Genomic DNA, 16,980 nt, shown 5'->3' with positions numbered 1-16,980 from the left:
GTGGTGAAAGCACACTGATCTGGTTTTCAGTACTGCCTATCTGCCTCCTACCCATGTGACCTTGGACAATTTATTTATCTCTAAATCTCAGTGGCCTCACTTGTAAAACAGGAGAAATAATCTCTACCTCACTACTGTGAGGATTAAGCAAAATAGGGCATGCAAGGTGGCTGACACATGGCACACATTCACCACGCATTCCCTTTCTCAAGCTCTTTCCTTCACATGAATTCAAATCTTACTGAGTTCAACTCTGTGCCAGGCCCCACCCTCCAATGCCCTCCTTTTCAGCAAACATCAGGAGATTATTCCTCCTCCTCCACCACCTCCAAAGTGGTCAGAGTCCAGAGAGCTGCGAGGTCAGAGAGTGGACAACCAGCAGCAAGGACATCTCCACTCAGCCCTCCCCTGAAGCTGAACTGTGCCACTGAGAGGATGAAGGTCTCCATGGCTGCCTTCTTTCTCCTCATCCTCATCCTCACCACTACTTCTGCTTTAGGCAGCCAGCCAAGTGAGTCCACCAGTCCCCGTAGGGCAGCAATGAGAAAGGGGAACGGGGCAGCTGGCAGTGAAGTGAGGCCAAGAGCACTATCAGGTCTCCGGCCTCAGTCCCACAGCCTCTCTCCTCCTGCATGCACAGGTGGTGTCTTCAAACTCTCCCCTTTGTAAGTAGAGCTGGGCTGTGGTCCAGATCCTTCTGGGCTTGGGCAGTTCGAAGAAGCTGGGTCAAGGTTTTGTCAGGAGTCCCAAGGATGGAGAGCAGGAATGATCATTTAGGAGGCGGAGCCAAGGAAGTAAGAGAAGAGACAATAATAAACATATGCAATGAAGAGGAAGGCAAGGTAAGTGGATATGAGAAGAGCTGTAGATGCTTTGGGAGAGCAGGACAAAGGTAATAGGGGAGGCAGGCTGAAATGATGTTTGAGGCTAAGCCCCGGAATGGAGACTCTGAGCCAAGACACTTCTTCCTCACAGTGTCTGGCATAGATGGCGGGGATATCGTGGCAGCCAAAAGAAGTCCCAATGGGATGCCCAAGTGTGCCGTTAGGGGATTTCATGGCCCCCATATCTATCTCCCAGCCTAGATCTAAAAGTCTGTAGAAAAGAGGAGAGGGGTTGAAAGGTTTTGGAGCTTTTCAATGGGATGCTTGGAACCTATGGAGAATGGAATTTGTTTGCCCACTCTACCCCTGCCTCTACCAGCATTTATCAGGACCATGACAGGGAAGGGACCAAGACACTCAGGCCTTCCACATACCTGCCTTGAGCTTCCTCAGCCCTTCTTTTCTCCCTAAGGCTACCCTTGGCATGAAGTTTGGCTGGACTCTGCCTGTATAAACACAGGGGAGCAAGGGTCATGCACACCATGTAATCTGCCCATATACTCTCAGGATACCCCTGGTCTTTGTAAACTTCGCCTTGAGAACCAGAGTCATGAACATCACTGTGTGCAGAGGTGCATCTGGTGGGCATGAGGGGGCAACAATGCCCTTCAGGAAGGTCAAGCAGGCCAGTGCAATGGATTCAGTCTTCAAGAAAAAGAAAATGGCTCACCCAAAGCATGGATCAGCCAATGTGCTCTTGAGCTTTGCCACCAGCTGTAAGCAAGGGATCAGGCCACAAAGGGATTGGCATTCTGTAGGTTTGGGGGCTGGGGAAGGTCTCTGCCTGCCCTCCTGTGTGATATCCGCAACTAATGAGTAGTCAGGGAAGCTCAAGGGAAACAGCACTAACAACCAACCAAATCCAGCATCCCAAGAGCATCAAAGAGAGGGGAAAACAAGCCATTTCCAGGCCAGAAGAATGGCCATTACTACCATTTGCTCTCAATTATAACAAGCACTGACTGAGGCTTTCCGTGCGCCGGGGTCTGACTTAAGGACTTTACAAGCTTTCTCTCAATTAATCCTCACCACTAACCTAAGACATAAGTATCTTTTTACCCTCATTTAATGGATGAACACCTAGAAAGACTAAGAAATTTGCCCACAATTCAAGTCATTTAGTCAAGACTCTAGCCCAAGATGTCTGACCCTGAAGCCTAAATAGAACACTTCTCCTCCTGCCCTCACTTCTCTGGCTCATTGCTCCATCTCACCCACCTCCCTGACCTCAGCCTGTTTAACGCCTTGCCTCTCGGATAGAATCCAGACTCCCCACCAGAGCTCAGAAGGTGTGGTGGCCCGCCCCTCTCTCTTCAGTATCATCTCTCCCTACTTCTTCCTTCTCACATTGCATTCCAGCCATCTGAACCTGCTCAGCACTCCCCAGACACACTGAGCTTCCCCCACTTTCAGGCCTTCATATATTTCTTTCTTCTAGACCCTACAAGCCCTTTGTCTGTCTTAGTCCAACTCATCCTTTGAGAATCAACTCGGGCACCACCTGCTTTGGGCCTTCTTCCTCAACACTCAGGCTGGGTTAGGTGCCCCTCATTCTGCTCCCATAGTACCTGTGTCCAATTCTATTCCACCCCTGACCACATTCTGTTGTAGTACTTATCTTTCCACTTTCCCATTTTACCCTGACTGGTCTGTAAGGTATTCAAGAGTGGCGACTGTGTCTTCCTCATGTTTTGACCCCCATAGAACCTGGCATATAATATGAGCTCAATACATGTTTGCCAAATCAAGTCCTGGTTCATCAGCAGGTGTGAATAACCCAGTCATTTGTACTTAATGAAACTCAGTTCAGAGGCTGAAGTTTCTCCATGTATGTCCCCCAGAGGGGTTCATCTGTTTCACTTTCTCTACCACCCATCAAGCTATCATCAGTCCCTTCTAACAGATGGTTTTGCCATCAAAAGCAGAATGCAATAGATGGGAGATGGAAGTGGGCAGCCGTGGGCTCCCTCTCTGCCTCCTTGACTCAGCTTTCCATGTGATTCCCTCAGGAATTCCTGAGTCGGTGAACTCTTCACCCACCTGCTGCCTGAAGTATCATGAGAAAGTATTGCCAAGGAAACTGGTGCTGGGATACAGAAGGGCCCTCAACTGTTACCTGCCAGCAATCATGTAAGCACTTCCCTGCAGATATTTCTGTGGAGAGGGAAGGGGAAGCCAGGGCTGGAGTGGGATGCACAGAAGCAAGAAGTCTCCATGCTAGAAGAAGGGGAGTAGGGTTAAGGGCTTGGGTTGAATCTCACAGGACTGGCCTGGCTTTAATTCTCATTTTGCCACTTATAGCTATGTGGCCCAATAAATGGCAGCCATAATGAAACCCAAGCCCAAGGGTCTAGGCTGCTTGGGGAAGGGGCCCAAAAGAAGGGATGATGAGGTCTAGAGGCCAGAGAGGGAGGCCTTCTGAGGAGATCCAGATGGGGGCGGCCTAGGGAGGCAGTAAAGAGCATGAGGTAAGCCGCATGTGAGCTAGAAGTGGCAAGTATGGACTGGACCACCATCCTACTCCACGGCCCATGACAGTCTAACTCTGCCTCCACAGCTTCATCACCAAAAAGAAGCGAGAGATCTGCGCCAACCCCAAGAACAAATGGGTCCAAGAGTACATTGAGGACCCCAACCTACGTTTGCTACCCCCCGGAAACTCGGGCCGGGTTAAAACTATTAGATCCTAGAAAGGCCAACCCCAGCTCCTCAATTCTCCGTCATGATCAGGCCTGGGGTGGGGGTGGCGGGGCAAGGTTTGGGAAAGAAAGGTGTAACCATGTGAATACGCAAGCAACCTTGTGGTCTGAATGACTAGAGTCTCATTCAGAGGAGGCCAGTGATCCAAAAAGTAATCAAAAGTATTTTGAAAATTCTTTCAGTCTCTAGAAGAAATGCCAAAGGTGAGGGAAGTGGGCAGTGATACACTCAATACACAGAAAAACATCTTTCATATCCTTCTCCTTGCTCTGCTTTCAGTTCCTCACCTCACACCAATACACCAACCATTCTAAAGAATTATGTCCAGCTTCCGACCAGCCAGACCATTTTTAGCCTCTGACTCACTACGAGCCCCACAGAAATCTTGACTTTTCCTGTCCATCATTATCCCTTTTCTAGATCTCTTTTTTCTTCTATTATTCTTTTCTTTTAAAGCATAACTTTTTCTTAATAGGCCTGAGTGGGAACAGTCATAAGCTAATGATTTTTGTCCCTGTTGCAGAGGCTTTGCTAGATCCCCCATCACTACTTGGTCTTCCCCCGGGTGCCATGGATACAGACAGTGCCAAAACAAAAGAAGAAGTGTGACTCTCTAGCTCCCACACTAAGCTTTGCAGGGCAGGAAAAGGGCATTAGACCAGGCTGGGGGTAAAAATCTTGGTCCAAAACTCAACCATCCGATAAATAAAATTTCCTTTATTGCCAACTTGATTCCTGGCTTCCTTGTCTCCTTTCTGCTAGGGTGGAAGAAACTTAATCTCAGTTTTTCAGGGGCTTCTCCACATTCCCCTGAAAATTTTGTCAGCATTAGGGGCTGGAGAGTTTAGGTGGCACCAAGGCCAGACACATATACTCAATCTCCCCTTCTTACTACCCCTGTCTCCAGCTCAACAGCAGGGAACTGACTCAAACGAAATTCAATGTTCCCCCAAAATGTTGTTGTGAAGGTAAGACAAAATCAGGCAATTAAAGCTATATAATCAAGAGAAACAAATAAATTTGCTGAAGTGATCATTCTGAAAACTGGCCATTCCATGGCTTATATTCTGGTAAACTGACTCATAACTGCCCCCAGTGGCCCCCAGTGGTAATACGTGCATAAGCTGGCATCCCCACCTCAACTGAAGCTGATCTACTGGATGGACACTTGACCCCAGCTGGCCAGTCAGACTCTCAGAGAGATGAGATTTAGACCAGAGAGACACATACCAGTTGCTGCTAAAGCAGCATCCCAAGGAAAGAGGTCTATGAACTCTTGCACTGTAGTCCCTAGAGCTGCCCCGCTTCCTGTCCTCATTCCAGGCTTGAAGGTTTAGCTAGTCCTTCAGTTCCATGAGATGCTTCAACATTCTTCCCATGATTCCTTTCAGTTTTTTGTTTTTTTAATTCCCGAGGTAGCATGGTGTCATTTAGCACCTTTGGAATAACTTTTTGTTGGTTTAGGTCAGTTCTGGTTTGTGTGTGCATACCATTTTTCTTTTTTTTTGAGGAAGATTAGCCCTGAGCTAACTGCTGCCAATCCTCCTCTTTTTGCTGAGGAAGATGGGCCCCGAGCTTACATCTGTGCCCATCTTCCTCTGCTTTATATGTTGGACGCCTACCACAGCATGGCTTGCCAAGCAGTGCCACGTCCACACCTGGGATCTGAACCGGCGAATGCTCCAGGCTGCCAAAGCGGAATGTGTGCACTTAACCACTGTGCCACCAGGCCGGCCCCCAATTTTTTCATTTTTAAGTGTACAATTCAGTGGCATTAAGTACATTCACACTGTTGCACACCATCACCACTATCCACCTCCAGAACTTTTTCATCATCCAAAAGTGAAACTCTGTACCCATTAAACAGTAACTTCCCATTCCCCACTCCCTTAGCTCTTAGTAACCGCTATTCTACTTTCTGTCTCTATGAATTTGACTACTCTGGCTACCTCATAACTGGAATTATACAGCATTTATCCTTTAATGACTGGCTTATTTCACTTAACATAATGTTTTCAAAGTTTATCCATGTTTAGCATGTGTCAGGACATCATTCCTTTTTAAGACTGAATAATATTTCATTATATGTGTCTACTGCATTTTGTTTATTTAGTCATCATTCATGGACATTCGGGCATCCCCCTTTCTTTACATGAGCCAGAGTTTACAGATCTTGGTTTCTGTTACTTGTGCCAAAAGCACTTTAAATCATACAATGACGCATCAGTCACCGCGTTGGCCAGGCAGGGGCTCAGGGGCAGGTTACCCTAAGGCTCTGACCATCCACTTCCTGCCCATGTCCCTTCACAGAAGGCCAGAGCTACCTGCTCTAGTCCCTTCTGGGCTGTAAGCTCTTGCTCCTTGATCGAGGAATTTCTCTCCACCATCCTTGCTATCAAAGCTGAAAGGTTACAGCTAAATATGATCAAACTTCTCCCTCCAGGAGCTCACAGCCCAGGGAAGATAGAATCACTAACAAACACAATGTAGTCAGGCTCAGATCTTTGCTTGCAGAGGCCAGAGTGGAATGGAGGGGTGGCATGGCTTGGATTGACTCAGGAGCCAGAACTAGTTCAGCGTGTACACTGAAAGCAGCAGGAAGTTTCAAAGTCCTTCCTTAGCCAGCATCAAGGTCAAAATCAGGGAACCAGAGTTCAAAGGCCTAAAGGACAGGATGGGGCTGAAAACAGGAAGCACAGGCCATGGCCAGGATTCTAGCAAGCTGGAACGGAAATGTTGTTAGAATGGAAATTTTTTTTCTCTTTTTTGGTCCATGAGAGTTCAGGGTTAAGACGTCAGTCTGAAAACCTAATTGAAAGTCTATATACAAAGTCAAATCCCCATTCCCAGCACATAATATAAAGCTTGCCAGCAACTCCTAATAGTTCAAAACGGGAAGTACTTTTCTCAGGTGCATTCAATTGTTTTTGAAAAGGGCTATTCCTATCTTTTCAAGGTCGATAGATGCCTGGCTTTAAACACACCCACATACACACCCACACACACCCACACACACACACCCACACACACACACACACACACACACACACAGAAAGGACCTCCTCATTCTGACACATAGAGATCTCCCAGCCCTGATCATCTTAAAGGGAAGACCTCACCCACGTAAACCTACACCCAAACGGCTTAGGTGACTGTCAGCCTTGTGGAACATTAAGTGATCAATTGAGAGGTTGCGGAAAATCAGGCCTAGAATAGTGGGTCTTCTCACTCCTTTGTCAGAGAAAGCAGTAGCTCGGGGTGGTTGAAAGACCCACACAGCAACACAGGGAAACCAGGGTGGGACAGGAAAGGAAGAAAGTGAGGAAGCAACTCTAGTACAAAGAGCATTTTATCTGGTATCAAGAGGTCTGGTCGCACCATGAGGATTTGAACTAGATGGCCAGATGTCCTGAAGCTAGCTTCGGCAGGCCTGCAAGAAATGTTATTCAGCCTTCAGAACAGCCTTCTGAGACGGACCAGGTGAGCATGCATTTCCCTGGCATGAAAGTACGTGTGGGTGTGCGTGCTTATGAGCAACCACTGAGAGTCAGCAGCTGCCTGACCTAGTGTTTGGGGGACACAGGTGATGCAATGGTTTAAAGGCTCCAAACTCAGACAGACAAATCTAGGTTCAAATTCCAACTCTGCCTCTTACTATGACGGTAAAACGTTGTTATTCTCTTAGCAGCTGGAAGACGAATCCCTCTCATGGAGGAAAAGGCTTTGTTAAGAAAATATACCAGTAACCCCAGTTAAGGCAGGAAACTCCCCCGGGACATGGTTACAGACTGGGGCCAAGACTTCAGGGGAAGGGGTGAAGCTGCTCTGAGTGAACCAAGCTGTTTTGCCTTTGAGAGCCAGAGCAGGGTAGAGAGAGGAGTGGGGGGAGCGGCTGGAGACTGCACAGTGAACGGCAGGACCTCCATCCTCCCGGGAGCCCTCAAAAGTTCCACCAACTATTTAGCTCAAGTTCCACCAACTACACTTGATGTGAGTGGTCAGGTGGAAAGTGACGAGGGAGATAACTCCCCATTAAGGTTACATAGATGTGAGAAAGGGCCAGCACCCCCAGAACAAGGAAGTAGAGATTGAGAAATGTCAAGTAAGTCCCTAGGGATTCACAGAAGTCTTGTGGAAGCTTTGACTTCTCCTGGACTGTGAAGTTGAGGAAGTGGAAAAACTCCCAAGAGCCCTCAAGATCCAGAGACGTGATTGGATGGTTACTTTAGACAGGGTGGGGAGGAAAGGCCTTACTGTGGGGGTGTCGTGCAACCTGAGAGCTAAATGACTAGAGCAAATCAGCCATGTGAGGACCAGGGGAAAAAAACTTTCCAGGCAAAGGGCACAACAAGTGCAAAAACCCTGGGCAGGAACTAGCTTGACACACGGGAGCAGGATGGCAGGAGCGTGGAGGATGAGGAGGAGAGCAGCATGAGCAGCGAGCAAGGCCAAGCAGGTCAGGGGAACTTTATAAGCCAGAATAAGGAGTGTGCAATCTATTTCAAAGGAGGTGGAAAGCCAGTGGGGACTTTTGTAAGCAGCCAAGTGAGATCATTTGATTTATGCGTTTAATAAAATACTGGCTGCTGTGCAGACATGGATTACTGGGGGGCAAGGGAGACCCCTGCAGCAGTCCAGGCTACAGATATGGTGGCTTGGACCATGGAGGAAGTGGTGGCGGCAGAGGAAAGTGAGCAGATTAGGGAACAGTTTGGGGGATAGAATTTAAAAGATGTACTGAGAAAGATTTGGGCTTGAGCAACTGGGTAGATGTTGATGCAATTTATAGAAATGGGGAAGTCTGGAAAAAGCAGGTTAGGGGGTAGAATCAGGAGTTCTATTTGGGTCATGTTAATTTGGGGATGCTTGTTAAGTATTTATGTGGCCGTGCTGAGTAGGGAGTTGGTTGTGTGAGTCAACAATGCCAGGAAAAGGTCAGGCTGGAGATAGAAATCCATGGGACCAGATGGTGTCAGCTGAGGAGAGTGTGAAATGGGTAATGAGGTTATGGGCTCAGGAGCATTCAAACAGTTAAAAAAAGAACAGAGCAGGAATAACAGGTGAATGGAATGGAGGAGTGGCCAGTGAGATAGCAAGAAAACCAGAAGAGTGTGGTAACCTGGGAACCTAGAGAAGAAAATGATTCAAGAAAGAAGGAATGGTCAAATAGATGAGTGTTGCCAACAGATGAAGGAAGAAGAGAAAAATGGCCATTGGATTTGACCCCTGAAGGTCATCAGTGACCTCAACAAGAAAATTCTCATCAGAGAGAGAATGGGGGTTGTGGAAGTGGGGAGCAGGACTCTACACAAGCGACTCTTCTAAGAACGTTTTTGTGAAGGAAAGCAAAATTTAGGGCAGGAGCCAGAAGCAGGTATGGGTTCAAGAAGGATTTTTTTTTTTTTGAGGACAATTAGCCCTGAGCTAACTACTGCCAATCTTCCTCTTTTTGCTGAGGAAGACTGGCCCTGAGCTAACATCTATACCCATCTTCCTCTATTTTATACGTGGGACGCCTACCACAGCATGGCTTTTGCCAAGCGGTACCATGTCCGCACCTGGGATCCGAACTGGCAAACCCCGGGCCGCCGAGAAGTGGAACATGCAAACGTAACTGCTGCACAACCAGGCTGGCCCCTCAAGAAGGATTTTTAACACTGTAAGAATTTAGAGCACGTTTGTCTGTTGATGTGCAAATTATTCCACCTCTCCAAGCTTCACTTTACTTTGTTATAAAACAGAGGCCAAAACACCCATGATTGCAGGTTATTAGGAGAACCACACCAGTTAACATACATAAAGTGCCCAGTACCTTGCCTGGCTCACAGCAGAGATTCAGCACTTATGGGCGCCCTTCCCAGAGAAAGGCTGCTTGATCCCAGCAGGCTATCACTGGTAAGGGCAAGATGACCATTCTCAGTTCCCACATTGCCTATTACAACAGAGAAGGAGAAGCTGGTAGGAAAGGAACCAAGTCAGGAGTGGCAGGATCACGGAATCTTCTGGAGCGCAGTTACCTTCATCCTAAGCTCACACCCAGAGCTTCCCCTTCTCTCCCCCTTGCATTCTTCCGAAAAATGAGTCCTCCCCTCCAGACTCTATAACATGGGGTTTCTCATCTGAAACACAGGACCCAGATCACTTGAGTGACTATTTTCTCAATTTTCCCAAGGATGATGCATAACTAGTATCATTCATTACATCCAAATTACGTCTTCAAACCCAGTTGAAAAAGTTTGCCTTATAGGACAGGGACCACCACTTCTAATTTACCCTGCTCCCACCCAGGGCCCTGGGCACCTGCTGGGCTTTCTAAATGTCTATTCATGAAATTCACACAAAGGCCTTGGGATGACAGGGGGTGCCTTCAGAAGCCAATGTGATGGAGCCCTTCTGGCCGCAAGTCAGGGTATCAGGGCCAGGAACTGTCACCATGGAGGTGACATTTTAAGCGGGTCCTGGAGGGTAAGAGTTTGCAGCCACTGAAAAGCAATGCTAGTCTAACTTGCTTAGGAAAATTAGTGGGCAGCACCACCCCGTGGTTAAAAACCATAATGACTAGTCTCTGTGTGGTTCCTTAAAAGGCTCGCACACTTGGTTGTGTCTGAGAAGGAAGATGAATTTATACATAAGCCCAGCTGCAGAGATGGCCCCTCCCCGTGCTCACCCTTCCCACCGCTCCCTGATTTCTCCCCTGTTGCAGGGAGCTGAGGCTTTCAGTCCACACAGAGGCAGAACAGATAAAGATCCTGCTCTCAGAGAGCTTACTTTTTAGTGGGGAGAAAGAGGCTATCCACAAATATATGTAACATCAGGTAGCAATGAGTTCTATAAAGAAGAATAAAGTAGGGTAAAGGTGATGGTGAGGAGTGCAAAAGACAACTTTGCACTATTTGATAGGACCCACCACGAAGAACAGCTAGACTTACACTTGTCACCTTAGGTTCTGCTTCCAGCCTGGAGGACTGAGCACCTAACACACCTAACAAACTGATCATTCAGCAAATAAAAGCTATAAACTCTGGAAACAATTTTTAAAATACAGTGGAGACCTTGAGATACTGTACAAAAGCAGGCCAGTTTTAGAGCAGCATTGAAAATAGGAGCGAGCAACAGGCATGGGTGAGCTCCTAATTTCTGTGGCTTTGGTCTGAGGTGAGCTGCAGTTGCTGTGAAGAATGCTGTCGGCTAAAACTCTAATAAGAAACTTTGTGGTCTTTCTGGCCAGATGAACCAGGGCAAGGAGCTTGAGGCACTAGTGGCCACTGGAGAGGGAGATGGAGCCCAAGACAGAAAAAGATCAGCACAAGGGATCCCCAAATTCTTTGTGTAAACTTAGCCCAAGCTTCTAGCCCTGACCCCTGAACCATACATACTTGTGGAAAACTGAAAGCAACTTGCAGCTGAAACTGACAGAATTGAAGTAAGATCTAAGTCGCCATCCACCTCAGTCATGAAATTTCGCAGTTTGAATCTAAGTCAATAGCTTGCTAAAACAGAAACAGCAACACTCTTCAGAGCAGGGTGGTGGAATCCAGAGTCTCCACAACACGACGTTCACATTGTCCGAGACACAATCCAAAAGTACTCAACACATGAAAAGCCAGGAAAATGCAACCCAGTCTCAAGAGAAGAGACAGCAATAGATGAATCAGATCATGGAATTACCAGACAAGGACTTTAAAGCAGCTATTACAAGTGTATTTAGTGAGGTAAAGGAAAATATGTTCATAAAGAAAGCAAAGAGAAAATCTCAGCAGAGAAATAGAAAATTTTTTTAAAACAAGTGGAAATTTTAGAGCTAAAATTGCTCTTACAAAATAATGTTAAAATCTATGGGAAATTTAAAAATTCACTGGGTGAACTTAATAACAGAATGGAGATGACAGAGGAAAGAGTCAGTGAAGTTGAAGATACATGAATAGAAATTCTACAATCTGAGTAAGAAAAAGAAAAAAGATTAGATAAGAATGAACAGAGCCTCAGGGATCTGTAGGACGACTTCAAAAGCTCTAACATATGAATACTTGGAATCCAGAAGGAAAGGAGAGAGAAGGGGGTTAAAATATATATATATACATTTAAAGAAATAATGCTAGAAAACTTCCCAAACTTGGTGAAAGGCATACATTTACAGATTCAAGATCAGCAAACTTCATTCAGGATAGATTCAAAGCAATCCATGTTTAGCTATATCAAAGTCAAACTACTGGAAACAAAAGATAAAACCGTGAAAGCAGGAGAGAAAAATGATGCATTGCATACAGGAAAACAATTAGAATGACTGACAACTTATCAGAAACCACAGAGACCAGAACACAGCGAAACAACATCTTGAAAGTGCTAAAAGAGAACTTGTCACCACAAGTGAAATAAGGTATGTCTGATCACTAAGAGTCTTCTGCGCCGGAACTGGAGGTATAGGAATGGGATCTCGCTAGCAAATGCCTTCTCCAGCTGTTTCTTCTGATCCGTGCACTCATTAAATAGACTGCTTTTATATATGCTCACAGTTAACAGTAGTTAGTTCAGCTAAGTACTATTAAGTACATGCCAGAAAGCCAAGGAGAAATTATATTAAATAGGCTGTAAACTATTGAAGTTGGTCTGAAGACATGATTCTGCAGAGAAGCCTCTAGGTCTTGTGTGAGAAACAATCAAGAGGACTGCGTGCATTGGAATTAAGACTCTCAAACAAAAAGGAAAAGCAAATGTTGTCCCCAGCCTCTAGGGGATGTGTCCAAGGGAGACAGGAAGCTCACTCTGGGAAGAAAATTGAGATATAGGACTAGTTAGATGGTGGGGGGGGGGGGGAGGGAGGGGGTCTTTTGAATATAACACTGGGTTATCTAATTTGTCTCCTAACTGGACCCTAGGAGAGCCTCTCCCCAGAAAGGGGATTGAAGACTTTGAGGATGCTAGAAGAAAAGTTGAAACAGCAATAAGTGAGAGCCTTTTTTCATCTCTACAGGGGTATGCACCATGGCATCAATAATTCGGTGAGATCAGCCTTAGCTCTGGTAGGAACAACAGCTAACTTCAGTCACCAAGAGCCAAAATGCAGAATGGCAATAGCATAGGAAAACCAAATCAGCCAGAACCCTTCTCAGAGGGAGGGAGGGAAAAGTGGACCCCAGACTCTCTTAGCTGGGAGACTGAGCATCCGAAATGACCATTGTGTACAGCCATGATTGATCTCTCTATTCTCAGGCTACACACCCAAGAAATAGTTATCCAGGCAGAATACCAGTGTTATAAAAATATGATTACATTTTAAAGCCTTTTGAGGATCCATAACATAATTCATGAAAGCAAAACAGGTGGTCTGTCAACATGAAAAAATCATCTTCAAATCAAGAGTTCACCACAAACCCTACTGTACCTGAGGGGTCAGGTCAACACATCTAGCCCTGATGCATTGCTCATCCTGTAAACCTTTTAAGGAAAACCAAGGACCGAGCCACCTACCCCTTCAGGCCAGGCTCAAATATCAAAGATCATACAGTTTGTCAGGCAGACTTATACACAGAAGTCAGAAGTGTGTGCCTTGCCTCCACAGCACAGGCAAGGTGGAGGCCAAATAACCATATAATGCTTTCACATACATCTCTTGTAAGAAGGCAGTGTGGCACAGTACAATGATCATAGATTTTACAGTCATACATATCTCAATTCAAATCTCAGCTCCATCACTAGCTAGATGTGTGTATCAATTAGTTATTGCTGCATAACAAACAACCACATAACCTCGGTGGCATTCAACAGTAAGTATTTATTTAGCTGGCTGAGGGTTGGATCATCTGGACTGAGCTTGGCTGAAGCAGCTGAGCTCTGCTCTGTCTATAAAGCCCATATGATAGAGACTACCAGAAACACACTATAGTCCAACAAAGTTAGGTTTATTCAACTTGCTGCAAAAAACGACAGTGCACAACAGATAATAGGGTAAGAAAGTGGCTTTCTGTACGGTTTTGGCTTTTGTTGAATGCATCTGAGGAGGGATTAGAAGCTGGGATTGGTTTAGCAACGGGGTGTTCCAGTTATCTCTGTTCAGGGAGTGAGAGGAATGTATTAAAGCTGGGGAAGTCATCGGTAAGAAAGAATAATCACTCAGGAAGGGGATTTTACAACATATTTTAAGCTGTAATGTGACCATAGGGAAACCTAGTGTGACCATAGTGTTTGCTGTTGGTTTGCATCTTGCCTTATCTGTCTATTATCACAGTCTGATTATTAACAGGGCTGATTTTTACTTTCTTAGTTCTGAGCTGATATTTACTCTCTTGTGTCTCTCTTCTTCCTGGGACCCCTGGGCTAGCCCAGGCACGTCCTTTAATGGCAATGGCAGAGGCATAAGAGCCTCGATCCCAATTGCGCATGCACTTGTCAAGCCTCTTCTTGGTCTCATCTGCTAAGATCTCATTGGCAAATTCAAGTTTCATGGTTGAGACTTGAGTCAAGAGATGAAAAACTACACCACAAAGTCACATGGCAAAAGATGTATTAGACAAATGCGAGAGGGGAGTGAAGAATTAAAACGATAACCCATTTTACCACAAAGCGTGATCCTGGGCAAGTCCGTTACATTCTTAGTTTCATTTTCCTCCAACTGTGTAATAGTATATAGTTGTGGAGGATTAAATAAATTAATAGATACAAAGAACGTATTTCTCCTTTGATACTCACCATCATCCTAAAATAAGTTCCCTGTGCTTCAATGCCTCTTCTCCTGCCTTAAACAGCCTACATATATGAATCCCAGGAAAAGACAGTTTAATGAGGAAACCAAGACTCAAAGAGGTTGAGTAACTCACCCGGGCTCACACACCTGGTCAGAGGAGGAACACACCCAACTCTCTCCAAAGCTCTCTTCAAAGCTTCCCCTGAACTCCACAGTTTCACAATGAAGTCACAGGCTGCCGTGCCTGGAGTTTGGATTGAAAAGGTAGTCTGGGGCCTGATTGTCAAGACTTTTGAATGGCATGCAAAGGGAGCTTAGTTTTTTATGAAATAAGGAGTTATTGAAGGGAAGCTTTGGAGTCAGAAAAATTGGGGTTCAATCATGTTCTAGTACTCTACTGCTATAGAACAACTCACCCCAAAACTTGATGGTTTGAAACAACCACTTATCTATCATAGGTTTTGTGGGTTAGGAATTCAAGAAATGATTGGCTGGGAGCTTCTGGGTTGGAGTCTCCCATGTGGTTGCAATTAGATTCTCTTTCTTTCTCTCTCTCCCCAGCATGGCAGCCTCAGGGTAGCTAAACTTCGAAGGCTCCCAGAGCCAGTATCTCAAAAAGAACAGCAAGAAGCTTCATAACCTTTTCTAATCTAACCTCAAGAGTCAGTCCACATCTATTTGTTGATACAGTCATGAAGGTCTGCTCAGGTTCAAGGACAGAGGACATACTCTCCACCTCTTGATGGAAGAAACATCAAAGAATTTACAGACATGTTTTTAAGCCACCACATCTGTAGAATAGGAAGAATAATAACATCTATCTCAGGAGAGTTGGTGTGAGGCTTAAGTGAGGTGAAGTATACCTGGCACACAGTATATTATCGTAACTACAGTCCTATGTGACCCTCGGCAATTTGATTAACCTCACTGTGCCTGTGTGTCCTCACCTACAAAAAGGAATTACTGATTGTACCACCACCAAACAGCTGTAGTAGGGATTAAAGGAGATGATTCATTTAAAGCACTTAGCATGGTGCCTCCCACATGGTAAATTAAAGCTCAATAAATTTCTATTTTTGTTTTTAATAACCATTATTTATTAGAGTTACTATTATTATTATCATCGAGAGTTTTCACTGACTTCACCACAAAGGAGGAGGAGGAGAAGGAGGAGGGGGAGGGGAAATAATGCTGAGCATTACAGACGAGTAGAGAGCTGATGGTTCTCAGCCAACTAGGCAGGTAGGTATGAGGAATGTCATAGAACTAGTCCTCCCCCCACATCACTACATCCTACCTATAGGCTGCCCTATAAGGCGAGACAGACACTGGAACCAGGCCTTGCCTCAAGGCCAAAAGTGAAGTGCTGTTGGGCTGCCAAAGGATGATGTCCAGGGATTATCAAGGCTGAACCTTTGCTCAAGCAGAGAGCCCCAGGGGCCAAGCTGAGCATAGCCCCACAGAATTTCTGGGCAGAAGATACCCAAGACCAGACAGACCAGCAATACCAGGCACATCTGCCCAGGGGACAACCCAGTTGGGGGTCTGAGTCTGCAGTCCAAGCTCCTGGAAGTCAGTGCCAAGAGCAAGGCCAGTTCTTGGTCTTTAAGGAAGTTTCGGGAACCACTCAGACACTAGGATATTATAACTGGAATGAGACCAGAAGCCCAGTCCTGCAAAATGGTATACACCCTTGGTGGATGGATGGGGAGACACGGGGGAAAGACTCAGGCTTGAAATTCAGGGAAAGACAGAACCTTAGTCCTCTCAGAACAGACAGTGGAAAACAAGAAACAGGAACTCAAAACCAGGTCAAAGTAGGACCTATGTTCTTTTAACTGGAACCCATGGCAAGAGAAAGGAGAACACAGGGAACAGTAATCATTGCTATTTATTGAGCACCTTTTATGTGCCAAACATGGTACTAGGGACCTGGGGGTGAGCTGTGTGACTTGGAAACCAGGGACAAGTGCTGCGGAATTGCACCCAGGGTCCAACTTTAGAAAGGCCCCCAAGCCCCTAGCCATCCTCAAATCAGCCTTAATTTGCTCACCAAGTAGCAACCGAGCCTGCAGGTAGAAATCAGCAATCTAGCTGTGGGAGGTCAGGATGAGAGGTGAAGGCGGGGCAGGATGACTGTCATTGCCCCTCATATCATACTTTGTACATGGCTATGACTTTGAACCTCCTCAGGTGCCATGTCTGTGATGAAAACATAACAACGAAATCTTTCCTGGTGTCATCTTTAAATTACATTTGCAGATCATTTCGGCGTTGAGAAATGTAATAATCTTCATCATCAAGATGGGTATAATTTAAATTCCAGTTGCATCAATAGCACATTGCCTGTTATCTGACAAGCAGATCTTCAATTTAGATACAACCAGTGTTGAAACTCAGCCAGTTCCCTTATCTGGAGCTGCTGTAGTTTTGATGCATAAGAATAAATTAAAATGCAGCCAGCTCCTTCTCTCCAGCGAATGTTGTTAAATCACAGGAAGTCTGCCCACAGAATTCCCATTGATCAAGCTTCTGGCCTAAGGCTGATCTAACCTGAGGGTGATACAGTAAGATGAAAACACCAATTATCCCACCAGCTGGCACCAGAGTTCTTCTTTATAAAAGAATTGTTCTTGTTTAGAAAAATACTTTGAAAGGTCAATTAAAGAGTGAATGGACATAGAATTAGAACATAGGTTGGAAGGGGGAAAAGAA

The 16,980-nt window shown here is 45.6% G+C and overlaps 1 protein-coding gene across 1 annotated transcript; it reads left to right on the top strand.

Moving 5' to 3' along the window:
- Nucleotides 1–330: 330 nt before the first annotated feature.
- CCL16 (C-C motif chemokine ligand 16) lies at nucleotides 331–4,316 on the top strand. Its single transcript, XM_046677660.1, has 3 exons — nucleotides 331–511; nucleotides 2,894–3,014; nucleotides 3,442–4,316. Exons 1-3 carry the CDS (start codon nucleotides 436–438, stop codon nucleotides 3,572–3,574), a joined length of 330 nt encoding a protein of 109 aa, XP_046533616.1. The 5' UTR covers nucleotides 331–435; the 3' UTR covers nucleotides 3,575–4,316.
- Nucleotides 4,317–16,980: the final 12,664 nt, after the last annotated feature.

This window comes from Equus quagga, chromosome 11 (genome assembly GCF_021613505.1).
Source record: "Equus quagga isolate Etosha38 chromosome 11, UCLA_HA_Equagga_1.0, whole genome shotgun sequence".
NCBI classification, from domain to species: domain Eukaryota; kingdom Metazoa; phylum Chordata; class Mammalia; order Perissodactyla; family Equidae; genus Equus; species Equus quagga.
This window is presented reverse-complemented; position numbering and strand designations above follow the sequence as displayed.